This window comes from Pogoniulus pusillus, chromosome 1 (genome assembly GCF_015220805.1).
Source record: "Pogoniulus pusillus isolate bPogPus1 chromosome 1, bPogPus1.pri, whole genome shotgun sequence".
Lineage (NCBI taxonomy): Eukaryota > Metazoa > Chordata > Aves > Piciformes > Lybiidae > Pogoniulus > Pogoniulus pusillus.
Genome location: NC_087264.1, coordinates 5,320,235 through 5,333,876, shown reverse-complemented (window position 1 = coordinate 5,333,876; position 13,642 = coordinate 5,320,235). Strand labels below are relative to the sequence as shown.

The following is a 13,642-nucleotide window of genomic DNA, read 5'->3' as shown; positions in this document are numbered from 1 at the left end:
CTGTTTGTGATTTGGTTCCACTTCAAACCCTTTTTTATGCCACAACTTCCTTGACTTTAAGTCCAAAGCAAAATATTAGTTTCTTGTACTGTGGCTAACCATAAGCAACAGCATCTCCTTCAGCCACTCTTGCACTAAGCTTGGTAATTTTGTCCAACAGTCACAACCTTTCTCACAAGCCACTGCATATGGATCCAGGCATTTTCTCAGCTTCATATAAATGCAAGTATCTGAAGTCCCTCAACAACCAGAGGTGGGAAAATTCCACTCAGGGGCTGCAACACCATGATGGCAGCTAACCCTTCAGTTCACATTTTCACTTCAGCTCCTGTCACCTCAATGTGCAGCTTAAGTGTGGACATCCAGTAAAGTTCACAGACAGTATCAGAAATATCTGTCTGATCTGGTTTCAACTTCTGCAAGAGAAACCACTCTGCCTACCAAAAAACCCTGACCTCATAGTTGCTGCAATGATGAGACCACAATAAGGCTTTACTGCACCTGTTAGAGAAGTTAAACCTTTCTGACCAGGCTTTGGAGGTCTCACACTTAGAATCATAGAATCAAGCAGGTTGGAAGAGACATCCAAGAGCAGTCAGGCCAACCTAGCACCCAGCCCTGTCCAGTCAACCAGACCATAGCACTAAGTGCCTCAGCCAGGCTTTGCTTCAACACCTCCAGGCACAGCAGCTCTATCACCTCCCTGGGCAGCCCATTCCAATGCCAATCACTCTCTATGGCAAGATCTTCCTCCTAATATCCAGCCTACACCTCCCCCTGCCACAATTTGAGAGTGTGCCCTCTTGTTCTGTTGCTGCTTGCCTGGGAGGAGAAAGCAACCCCATCTGGCTACTTGTGGTTTACTGGCAACTCACACCAGCAAGCCAGCAAATATGCCATGGGTTTTAGTAGCTGTGAACATTGCCAAAACCACAGCAAGACATAGTTTTGTCCAGTCTACCTTTAGTTGGTGCTAGACATGACAGGAGTTGGAGAAATGTTAACAGAACAAGGGGACACAGTCTCAGGTTGTGGCAGGGGAGGTCTGGGCTGGATGTTGTTAGGAAGTTGTTGTCAGAGAGAGTGATTGGCATTGGAATGGGCTGCCCAGGGAGGTGGTGGAGTCATTGTCCCTGGAGGTGTTGAAGCAAAGCCTGGCTGAGGCACTTAGTGCCATGGTCTAGTTGATTGGACAGGGCTGGGTGCTAGGTTGGACTGAATGATCTTGGGAGGTCTCTTCCAGCCTTGTTGATTCTATGATTCTATGAAATGCAGAAAGCAAAAGCCCTTCCCATGGTAGTGAAGTCAATATGAGGGCATCCTGGCACACACATCTCCAGAAGCCACACTAAGGAGTGGAGGTGGAGAGAGGAAACCTCCCTGTACTCCCATCTGGCAGCCACTCCCCTTGCCCCTGCAAGAATCTGAAACCTAAGCTAACAGCATCCCAAACTCACCATCCCAGGGCCCTAAGTAAAGCTCAACTCCAGGTCCTTCAAGCTTGACTTCTGACAACTCTCCAGCAGGACCTGAGCAGGGTGCCTGTGTTTATGGTCAGAAAACACATTAAACTGTCCTCAAAGCTTTTGGAAAATGCCAGGCCTAGAAACATTTTTGCTTGATTTTGACCGGCAGCAATGAAACTGAAGCCTTGCTGGTCTTCCTGCACAGTGGCTTGGGGCTAGCAACAGTCTCACTGCTCAAGAACAAGGGAAAAATTCTCAGTGCTTGCAGAAAAATATCCAAGAAGCACACTTGGCTGTTGGGTGCATATGCACATATGGAGTCATGCCTCCTCAACATGCCAGAGAGGGAAGGCTGGGGGTTGATCACCTGGGAGGTGATCAAAGCTGTCCTCTCTGCTCCCTGAGGGCTCCCTCTCAGTGCTTCTCAAAGAGAACATTGAAGATGTCTCTCAGCTTCCCTGTTGCCTACCAGCATGCTCCATGGCCTGTGTCAGGATGCTTGTTTGTCTAACCAGAGCCCCAGGAAGGCTGCTGCTGCTGCCCTTCCAGCCTTCCTCACCTCAACCATGCCAGGCTCTGCCTCAGGGCTGCCCTGTGCTCCACCTATTTGGTGACAGTGGAGTAGACAATCAGATCAATGCTGGAGGGACCATGACTAAGAGACTCCTCTGGACATACAAGGGCACCAGGAGCCCCACTTGTAGGTGAGCAGCCACCCAGCTGCCACTGCTTAGCCTCACCACTCAGACTGGGGGGGGGCCTTGCCTGAAAACTACACCCCTGCCAAAGGCTCCAGGTTAGCTCTAACATGTCCTGAGTGATTCATGACCTGAAGCCCATGCTGACCTTGGGAAAACTCCCTGAGTGTCTCAAGAGCCTGTAGAACAGTGGAGAAATCCTTCCCCTTCCTCATCAAAAGCAAGATGTCAACCCACAGCTCCTAATGGGAGCAGAGAGCTGCGTGCTGGGCAGCAGGCTGCCCTCATAAAGTGGGACCAGTTCAACAATGATGCTGCCCTCGAGTCCCTGGGCCAATTCCTCTTGCCTTCAATAGCATCCCTGCTAGCTATTATCTTGGAGGGATGCTCATTACAGAAAATCATACCCCTCTGCCAAGTTCTCATGTCTCACTATTTTTGGAACAACACAGACAGCAGAGCCACACTGAAAGCAAATCCATATAACGATCAGGTTAGCAGGGACAGTGCTGGAAACAGCATCTCCTGGGGGACAGTCCCCTGGAGGCATCCTGCAGTCAGGAGAAGAGATAAAGGCAATAAACATAAAACCCCAGAAGCTATTTGACACTATTTGTGTGGGAAGCTGATCTCCTCCAGCCCATTTCCTTCTCATGCATGTGAGTGGAGACAAAAGGATTGAAAAGCAGGAAGGATGGTTCCTAAAGCCCAAAGAAGGCAAACTCATTTTAATTAAAACATTCCAGGATCCACATTCCTAAGGATTAAATGATTTACTTAGCTATTTATACATACAGCCTCTTTCACTCGTTGTAGGACAATATTGCTGAGGTGTTGGATGACACAGGTGTTAGGTAAACACTGGCCCCCACAGCAAACTGCTGGCTAAGCTGTCAGCCCATGGCTTGGATGGCAACACTCTGTGCTGGGTTAGGAACTGGCTGGAGGGCTGGACCCAGAGAGTGGTGGTGAATGGTGCCACATCCAGCTGGCAGCTGTCACTAGTGGTGTCCCTCAGGGATCTGTGCTGGGCCCCATCCTCTTTAACATCTTCATAGATGATCTGGATGAGGGCATGGAGTCAGTCATCAGCAAGTTTGCAGATGACACTAAGCTGGGGGCAGATGTGACTGAGTTGGAAAGCAGAAGGGCTCTGCAGTGGGACCTTGACCACCTGGACAGATGGGCAGAGTCCAATGGGATGGGGTTCAATAGCTCCAAGTGCAGGGTGCTGCACTTTGGCCACAGCAACCCCATGCAGAGATACAGGCTGGGGACAGAGTGGCTGGAGAGCAGCCAGACAGAGAGGGATCTGGGGGTACTGAATGATACCTGCCTGAACATGAGCCAGCAGTGTGCCCAGGTGTCCAAGAGAGCCAGTGGCATCCTGGCCTGCATCAGGAATGGTGTGGCCAGCAGGAGCAGGGAGGTCATTCTGCCCCTGTACTCTGCACTGGTTAGACCACACCTTGAGTGCTGTGTTCAGTTCTGGGCCCCCCAGTTTAGGAGGGACATTGAGATGCTTGAGCATGTCCAGAGAAGGGCAACGAGGCTGGGGAGAGGCCTTGAGCACAGCCCTACGAGGAGAGGCTGAGGGAGCTGGGATTGGTTAGCCTGGAGAAGAGGAGGCTCAGGGGTGACCTTATTGCTGTCTACAACTACCTGAGGGGAGGTTGTGGCCAGGAGGAGGTTGCTCTCTTCTCTCAGGTGGCCAGCACCAGAACGAGAGGACACAGCCTCAGGCTGTGCCAGGGGAGATTTAGGCTGGAGGTGAGGAGAAAGTTCTTCACTGAGAGAGTCATTGGACACTGGAATGGGCTGCCCGGGGAGGTGGTGGAGTCGCCGTCCCTGGAGCTGTTCAAGGCAGGATTGGACGTGGCACTTGGTGCCATGGTCTGGCCTTGAGCTCTGTGGTAAAGGGTTGGACTTGATGATCTGTGAGGTCTCTTCCAACCTTGGTGATACTGTGATACAAACAAGCTTGTGACCCTTAAAGCAGCATTCATGGTTTTCTACAGGCCTACCCCAGCACCTGGCAGCAACTCACAGATTACAGGATTACAGAAATCACAGAATTTCTTAGATTGGAAAAGACCTTCAAGATCATCCAGTCCAATCATTAGCTTGACACTGAATTCTCTCTGACACTAGAGGATTATTCTAAAGCAGGGAAAAAAAGGGTGGTGGGAAAAAGAAAATCAGCAGAGGTAAATGGCTTCTGCAAGGTAGAAAGTTCCCAAGGCAAGGCTTTCAGAGATGTGATGAGCAAGGGAGACCTCACACAGATGCAGCTGAAGCAGAACTTAATCTGTGCCCCCATAAAAGGGAGCAGCAGAACTCCTTTACTGCCTTTCACAGGAAAGGAATCTGGAGGTACAAGTCCAAAACTGCCCAGCCCAATGCTGGGCAGGCAGAGGGCCACATCCAGCCTCTGCCAGCCTGCTGTGCAGCTAATATTCCCTCTTTAGGCTCTGAAAACTGTGCCACATAGCAGGCAGAGACAACCCTTGCAGCTCCTACCACCTAGTGGCAGCAAGATTCTTCTGAGACAGAGCAAGGAGGCTGTTTGGAGGTCAGGCAGCCTTAATCCACCCTGGACAACTAAAGCAGCCTTTGCTAGAGAATATCACTTAGGTTGCATCTGAGACCAAATTATGACCACTCTAAGGCAATCCAAGAGACCAGGAAACCTTTCTGGAAACCACCAGCGGCTAAGACAAGCACAGAAAAACCTACAGCTAGCTCTGAAACAGGCATGCAAAAGTAGCAGCAACACAGGTGAACTCAGGTCACTCACTGCTGCTCCTGCCAGCTTAGCTGACACTGGACTACTGCCACTCCACGACGTTCCCCTGTGCACTACAGACATGCCTCAGGCAGCTTAAGTTACCTCTAGGCTGCTGAGACTGGAGGAAGACTTTGCTGATTTGGGTGGAATGTTATACAAGCCTCAGAATTCAAGGTCCCTAGAGCCAGCCAAACCCTAACACCCTTTGAATGCTCTGTCCTCAAACTGCTGCAGCACTTCAGGTGCTTCCAAGGCCCTTCCTTTTCAGTTTCCACAATTTCCTCTTGAAGTGGGAGGCAGGGCCATAAGTGGATGCCCCTGTTCTAGGTGCAGCCTCACCAGTGCCAAGCAGAAGGACTTGCCCTGAGCTGCTGAAGCAGCCCAGTGTGAGACTGCACAGCTGGTTCATACTGAACTTGGCACCTATCATAAGCCACAGGTACCTTCCAGCTGGGCTACCACCCTGCCAGTTAGCATCATAGAAACAGTCAGGGTTGGAAGGAATCAGCCAGTTCCTACCTCCCTGCCATGGGCAGGAACAGCCTACCCTAGAGCAGGCTGCACACAGCCTCAGCCAGCCTGGCCTTAAATACCTCCAGCCATGGGGCCTCAACCACCTCCCTGGGCAACCCAGTCCAGCCTCTCACCACTCTCATGCTCAACAACTTCCTCCTCACGGCCACTCTGAACCTCCCCACCTCCAGCTTTGCTCCACTCCCCCCAGTCCTGGCACGCCCTGACAGCCTAAAAAGTCCCTCCCCAGCTTTTTTGGAGGCCCCCTTCAGATCCTGGAAGGCCACAAGAAGGTCACCTGGGAGCCTCCTCTCCTCCAGCCTGCACAGCCCCAACTCTTTCAGTCTGTGATCACAGCAGAGCTGCTGCAGCCCTCTGAGCATCCTCCTGGCCCTTCTCTGGACACGCTCCAGCATCTCCACATCCCTCTTATAATAGGGGCTCCAGAACTGGATGCAGCACTGCAGTTAGTCTCAGCCTGTCCTGATGAATCTCATGACAACTTTGCTTTGACAGTGACAAGCCTCAAAATGGCTAACTACAGAGAGGTCCCAAACCAAACAGGTCATTATTTACCCAAGATCTCCATGCCAGGCTGGAGTCATGCTTTGCTTTTTTTTCCAACATAAAAGGTCAATGCCACATTTTCAGAGTTTGGGCTGTAAGTGTGACACATGAAGTCATTTCCATGGCACTGCAAGTGAAAGCAGGTGCTTTTTTTTTCATGTAACCCTGCCCTAAATCCAAACATAAGTGACATTTGAAAATAGAGCTGCAGGCTGACATACTGAATAACTGGTTACTCTTTCATTCTCACATAGATACAGACATATCATACGAATATACATTATTTTCTGCCAAGTTGGTGCTAATGGAGGTGAAGAATGAGCAGAAACTCTAAATACTGTATCACCCTGACTGAACCCTCCTGGAAGGACTACGTCCAATGAATGCCCTGCTCTTCCAATCGTGTCTTGACTATAGCAAAAGGATTTAATTATGCTTTTATAGGCAATTTAAATATGGTTATTCTGGATTGAAGTGGGTGTCACTGAGTGCAGAACATGGGTAACAGGTGTGATAGAATCATAGAATCAAACAGGTTGGAATAGAACTCCAAGATCATCAAGTCCAACCTAGCACCCAGCCCTAGCCAATCAACCAGACCATGGCACTAAGTGCCTCAGCCAGGCTTTGCTTCAACACCTCCAGGGACTGCAACTCCACCACCTCCCTGGGCAGCCCATTCCAATGCCAATCACTCTCTCTGACAACAACTTCCTCCTAACATCCAGCCTGTACTTCCCCTGGCACAACTTGAGACTGTGTCCCCTTGTTCTCTTGCTGCTTGCCTGGGAGAAGAGACCAACCCCCACCTGGCTACAATGTCCCCCTCAGGTAGTTGTAGACAGCAAGGAGGTCACCCCTGAGCTTCCTCTTCTCCAGCATAAACACCCTCAACTCCCTCAGCCTCTCCTCACAGGGCTCTGCTCCAGGCCCCTCACCAGCTTTGTTGCCCTTCTCTGGACACCTTCCAGCACCTCAACATCTCTCTTGAACTGAGGAGCCCAGAACTGGACACAGCACTCAAGGTGTGGCCTGACCAGTGCTGAGTACAGGGGAAGAATAACCTCCCTTGTCCTACTGGCCACACTGTTCCTGAGCCAGGCCTGGATGCCATTGGCTTTGCTGCCCACCTGGGCACACTGCTGACTAATGTTCAGCTACTCTCTATCAGTACCCCCAGGTCCCTTTCAGCCTGGCTGCTCTCCAGCCACTCTGTCCCCAGCTTGTAGTGCTGCTTGGGGTTGTCGTGGCCAAATTATGGAACCCTGCACTTACCCTTGTTAAATCTCATCCCACTGACCTCTGCCCACCCATCCAGCCTGGCCAGGTCCCTCTGCAGGGCTCTCCTACCCTCCAAGAGGTCCACACCTGCTCCTAGCTTGGTGTCATCTGCAGACTTACAGAGTCTGGACTCAATCCCCTCATCCACATCATCAATAAAGATACTGAACAGGACTGGGTCCAGCACTGATCCTTGGGGAATACCACATGTGATGAACCACATTAGCCTGAAATCTACTTTTCCTTTTGTTAACTTTTCCTATCCTGGTTTTGGGTGTTATTGGAAGGAAGTGGTTTTCTGTTACTGCCAATGCCTATGACGAAACAAAGTTGGATTTAAGTAAATGAGAAACCTGGAAAAGACTAGAAATAGTAGTGTCCTGCTATGGCAATCACCATTCTCTTGGCACCCTTCCAGAGACTGACCAGCTTTGCATTCAGGGCAAGAAGGGTTGAAGGGCTTCTTCCCTCAACTCCCACCCAGTGACAAGCTGTTCCAGAAATTCCTCATTCTGGGCTGCTTTACTGTTTAGCAACCCCTTTTCACCTCCACTCTAACTGTATCATTTACTCCTAGCCAGCATTTTGACAGCTTAGTTTCCCTCCTCACTGTTTGACGTCTGTAAACATCAATCAGATTTGCTTTTTGCTTTCCATTTGTTGGTCTAAAACAAGCTGAGTTCTTCCCTTTTTTCCCCCCTTTGCAAGGGACTCTGCAATTGTTTCATCAGCCCAGAAGACCTGGCCTGCACCTAAAGCAGATTGCATTTCTCTTTTTTAAATGATGGACAGTATTAGTACAGCAACCTTAAATCCTCTTTAAGTTCATGGGAAATACTCTGCAGAGACCAGAAGCACACTTGATATTTTTACATCCATTCTGCAATTCAGTAAGAAAAGCCATAAGAAAGAGCACAGCAACAAGTGGTGAAACCCACTGCTATCGTGTGTCTGACCTCAAGAAGACTGGACAGCATTGGTACTTTACATGAGAACTTCAGGAAAGACATTAAGTAGGACGAGGGAGGTTATACTTCCCCTGTACTCAGCACTGCTCAGGCCACACCTTGAGTGCTGAGTCCAGTTCTGGGCCCCTCAATTCAAGAGAGATGTTGAGGTGCTGAAAGGTGTCCAGAGAAGGGCAACGAAGCTGATGAAAGGCCTGAAACACAAACCCTATGAGGGAAGGCTGAAGGAGCTGGGGGTGCGCAGCCTGCAGAAGAGAAGGCTCAGGGGTGACCTCATTGCTGTCTACAACTACCTGAAGGGAGGCTGCAGCCAGGTGGGGTTGGCCTCTTCTCCCAGGCAACCAGCAAGAGAACAAGGGGACACAGTCTCAAGTCGTGCAGGGGGAAGTATAGACTGGATGTTAGGAGGAAGTTCTTCATAGAGAGAGTGATTGGCATTGGAATGGGCTGCCCAGGGAGGTGGTGGAGTCTCTGTCCCTGGAGGTGTTGAAGCAAAGCCTGGCTGAGGCACTTAGTGATATGGTCTCGTTGAGTGGACAGGGCTGGGTACTAGGTTGGACTGGATGGTCTTGGAGGTCTCTTCCAACCTGGTTGATGCTATGATTCAAATGTGGGCCTCGTGTCTTCATACAATGAAAAGCTTCCCTGGCTACCAGTAACACAGTGAGTTGCAAGTTTTGTTTCTGCTGTACAGCGCAGCTGCTCTGTGAACCACACAAGCTGAATACACGCAAGAAAAGCCCAAGCAAACCACCTCATTTCTGCTGCATGAGTCTACCCAAAGGCTCCACCCTAAATGAGCACAACTCACACTCCATTAGCTGGCTGTTGCATCACCCTAGTGGGAAGAGGAATGGGTGGGTGGCAGGATGCATTTGTCTGCCTTTTTTTCTTAATTCAGTATTTTGAGTTTACGTAGGAGGAGTGAAGCAAGTTTCTCCTGCCTCTTCCCAGAGCAAAACAAGCTCCATTACCATTTAGCAATGAAGAAAAAGCAACTGGAAAGGATCCCAGACAGTTTGGAAGAGCTACACTGTAGAAAATGTTTTAGTCCTAGCTTAGTTCAGGGACTTTAAAATCTGTATCCTGACTCCGTCACAGCCACTCCTCCCTCCACCGCTCACATCAGCAACAAGCTCCCACCCGCATGCACACACTAGACACGCAGCACATCTGCAGTCCTCCACATACACACACAAGTGTATATGGATCTCAGTGTCCATCCATGTCACTAAGATCCTTTCCTGTAAACCCAGTTTTGAGTAGGAGGTTACTCCCACTTGCAAGTAACGCAGTTGATTCAATGCAAATACAGTCCTGTTCAGCTAGCGAGACAACAGAGCCTGAGATGCCAGCAGCTAGAGGATACCACAGATCTGTAGGCAGTTGCACATATGCATTTGGAACCATGCAATGGCACAGAGATGTTTCCAGGGAAGACACAAAGCAAAGACTTCCCTGCTATTACAGTTTTATTAGGGAACTTAGAGCAAGCCAGGATTTTGTTTGCCAAACGCCCAGGAGACTGTCAGATGTTAGAAGTTCACCCTTGAGCAGAGAGGTTTCTCCTGGGTCTAAGGTGGAGATAGAATACATAGGAGGGTGCCTCTGTTCTGAACATGCCAACCAGAGTTTATATACCTGGGCTATACTTACAGGAGTCTGGAAGCAACAGTAGAGCTTGGTGAGGAATGGGTGGTTTCTTGCTAAGGAAAGGATGCGTTTCTCAGTCATGGTACATTCGACATCATCATCTTGGAGAATGACATCCTTCTTCAACACCTTCACTGCATAAAGCTGCCCACTCTCTTTCATCTTGGCAAGCATCACCTAAAGCACAGGTGAAGGGTGAATCCTAAGGGCTGAGCCATCAGTCTCACACCTTCTCACACTATAAAGGTCATTTATCTCATGACCAGGCTTGTGGAAGCAAGTGAGTCAGCCTGTTAGTATGGGCATCGGTGTAGAAGCAATGACGCATACACTACTGTCTACAGCAGACTTCTCTAGACAGAAACACCCACACACATTGCTCCAGTATCTGGCATAGGCTGGCTGGTCAAAGCTCATCCATTGTACCAGGACAAACCCCTTGAACAGTGCCATCCATCCCACTTACCTTCTCAGTTATCAAATTCAACTACACCATCTCACGCTGGCTTTGTGGCAACACAGAAATGAAACAGCCATCTCATTGCTTTTTTAACCACTGCCTTGTTTCCTTTAGAGGAGGAGTAGTCTTTACATGCTCCAAGAAATGCTGCCCAAATGAGTGCCAGTGCACAGGCTTGCAATTTCTGGCATGGGCCCTGGCATGCAGCTGTTCCTTTGGTTGCTAACCTTTTTTGCAATAGCCAATCTTCATTTTGCTGTCAGCTTGCCTTGTCTCCACGCTCTCTGTCCAACCAGGCATGCTCCACTGGACAGTCTGTGTGCTACATTATGAAAGAACTTCATCTGTCTTGGAGTTTCTTAAATAAAGAATTTGGTTTTCCCCAAAAGAGCCATGAATAACTCTCACCTTTCCAAAACTGCCTTTCCCCAACACACGAAGGAAGGTTAAGTCTTTAATCCCAAGTTTGCTTGCTGAACTTTCGCTAATGTTGTTGCCATCTTTCAGGCTGCCTTTTCCCTGATGTCTCAAAGTAGATCTTGACACCAGTTTCTGTGGAGAAAAAAGCAAGCATCAGTACACATAGAAACAATGCTTTGCCTCAGAGGTGTACACAAGTAGTCAACCTATCAAAGCTGAGCATTTAGGACCTGTGCAGATGTACTGCATGACCACTGGAAGAGGAAGCACAATGGTACCACCACCCGGCATAGCTGCTGTGTGTAACCAACCAACCTCAGCACTGCACAGAACTATGTTGAGACTTCAATACCAGTTCCTGACGTGACTGTTTTAAGCGTTAAACTCACTGCCCAGCAGACCTAAGCCTGCCTTTTTCCATCTTCATTCCTCAGAAAAATAAGGCAGTGACTGTAGAAATCCAAGCCTCCTATCTAATATCTGAGCAAGGACAGCTGCATAATCCTGGTGAGATCTAGAACCTGAGCAGACTTTGCCTGAATTCCTTAGGTTTCTATCTGATTTTAAGACTCCTACTCAAAGCCCAGTTCAGTGGGACCTAAACTTCACAATATTTTTCTTTCCCATGGCTAGGCTGCAAATTTGATCACAGGATGTTAGGAGTGGGAAAGGACCCAAGGAGATCATTGAGTCCAACCCCCCTGCCAGAGCAGGACCACATAATCAAGCACAGATCACAGAGGAACACATCCAGACAGGCCTTCAAAGTCTCCAGAGAAGGAGATTCCACAACCTCTCTGGGGAGCCTGTTCCAGTGCTCTGGGACCCTTACAGTAAAGAAGTTCCCCCTTGTGTTGGGTTGGAACTTCTTTTGCTGCAACTTACACCCATTGCTCCTTGTCCCAAATCATGGAAGGCTGTTTGGTTGTTCATTCCCATGTCAGCAGTGAAGTGTCTGCACTTGGAGGAACTGTACCAGAAGTAGCAGGTTTTTAGTTTCTGTTTCTGCAGCACACAAATGTCACCTTAGCTTCCAGTGCCCTTTGTTCACAGCTCTTGTGTGGGTACACATACACAGAATCAATCAATGAGGTTGGAAGAGACCTCCAACATCACCCAGTCCAACCTAGCACCCAGCCCTATCCAGTCATCTAGACCATGGCACTAAGTGCCTCAGCCAGGCTTTGCTTCAACACCTCCACAGAAGGCAACTCCACCACCTCCCTGGGCAGCCCATTCCAATGCCAATCTCTGACAACAACTTCCTCCTAACATCCAGTCTAGAACTCCCCCACCACAACTTGAGACTGTGTCTCCTTCTTCTCTTGCTTGTTGTCTGGAAGACCAATCCCCACCTGGCTACAGCCTCCCTTCAGGTAGTTGCAGACAGCAATGAGGTCTGCCCTGAGCCTCCTCTTCTGCAGGCTGCACACCCCCAGCTCCCTTAGCCTCTCCTCACAGGGCTCTGCTCCAGGCCCCTCACCAGCTTTGTTGCCCTTCTCTGGACACATTCCAGCACCTCAACATCTCTCTTGAATTGAGGAGCCCAGAACTGGACACAGTAAAACAAACCATGAAAGCTTTTTATCAGCCTGAACAAGCTCAGACAGACTTCTTGAGCTCCACCTTGTGACTAGATTGGTGTAAGGCAAGATTCCTCCTGCACAGAAGGCTTGTCTGACTGCCACAGAAATGGCAACCCCAACTATGAGGAAAGAATGAAGAACCTTCAGGACAGCACCCAGCAAAACTCACTGCAGGCTTAAGCTTACAGCACAGTCTGAACACTTACCTAGCACCTCCAGCTCACAAATAACGAGAAGAGATTGTTAAGCACCCAGCACAGATCTTTAATTTTCATGCTTCAGTCTCCTTTTGATGTGCAGATTATGCAAACAAACAGTGAGGAGTGTTGATTTGTACAGAACTGAGAAGGGAGTGTGGGACTTGTGTTTTCCTGCAACTCCCAGGCTAATTGTCCTCCTGAAATGCTGGAGCATGGAGAGCTAAGAGCTTCGCTTGCTGATCGAGTGACAGCGCAGCCTCACGAGCAGCCTAGGCTGATTCAGCTCATTTTACTTCAGAATGCTACCCAAACTACACAAGATTTACCTGGTCTGGCAAATATGTTTTGGGTTTTAATAGTTTCTTTTTGGTCAAATGTGCTAGTTTGAGCCTAGCTGGGATATTTTGGTGAGAAGAATTAGATGCTAGGCTGTGAAAAGGAAACAACGCTGATGGCTGCTGCACTCATAGGCTTGCTGAGATGGGTAAGAACAAGAACATAAATATAGATAACAGAGTTGCTCTCTCTTTTGGGCTCTCACTGCATGAACTTCTCTCCCTAACCTGCTATCTAACTAATCTCTCTGCTTCCTAACCCCCCTGTCTGACTCTCCAAACTCACCATGAACGTAAGGCAAAGTCAGGGATAAGGTAGAGGGGTGGAAAGGAGATGGAAGGGTGGTTGGGAGCCCTTTCTGGGGACTCTGGTTTCAGGGAGGGCTGTTGTGTTTCTGTATTACCTTTTTACCTTGTCTATGTCTGTCTACAGCTGTAGATATTGTAAATACCTGCATGGATATTGTGCTAAGCTCTAAATATAAAGCTTCATTCTTTAATTTCCAGCTGCTAAGTCTAGTCTGGGTGATTTTCTCAAGTGGGGGGCGGGGGGGGGGCAGGTAGCACCCAAACCATCACATCAAATAACAATAAAACCTATACCAACATTTTATTATGGGCTATTGTGGTTTCAGGCTGTGGTCATTTGAGATAGAGTTCTAGCTCAGACACAAAAATATTCAGAACAAAGAAACTTAGAAGTAGCA

At 49.0% G+C, this 13,642-nt stretch overlaps 1 protein-coding gene across 2 annotated transcripts in view; it reads right to left on the bottom strand.

The window, feature by feature from the left end:
- Positions 1 to 13,642, bottom strand: part of PRKCH (protein kinase C eta) — a 192,360-nt gene that overhangs the window by 89,318 nt on the left and 89,400 nt on the right. For both annotated transcript variants that reach the window (XM_064154879.1, XM_064154813.1), the window contains exons 8-9: positions 10,803 to 10,946; positions 9,938 to 10,111 (exon numbers count right to left, since the gene is read on the bottom strand). In XM_064154879.1, the coding sequence (XP_064010949.1) occupies positions 9,938 to 10,111; positions 10,803 to 10,946 (318 nt within the window). The remainder of the gene's footprint in view (positions 1 to 9,937; positions 10,112 to 10,802; positions 10,947 to 13,642) is intronic.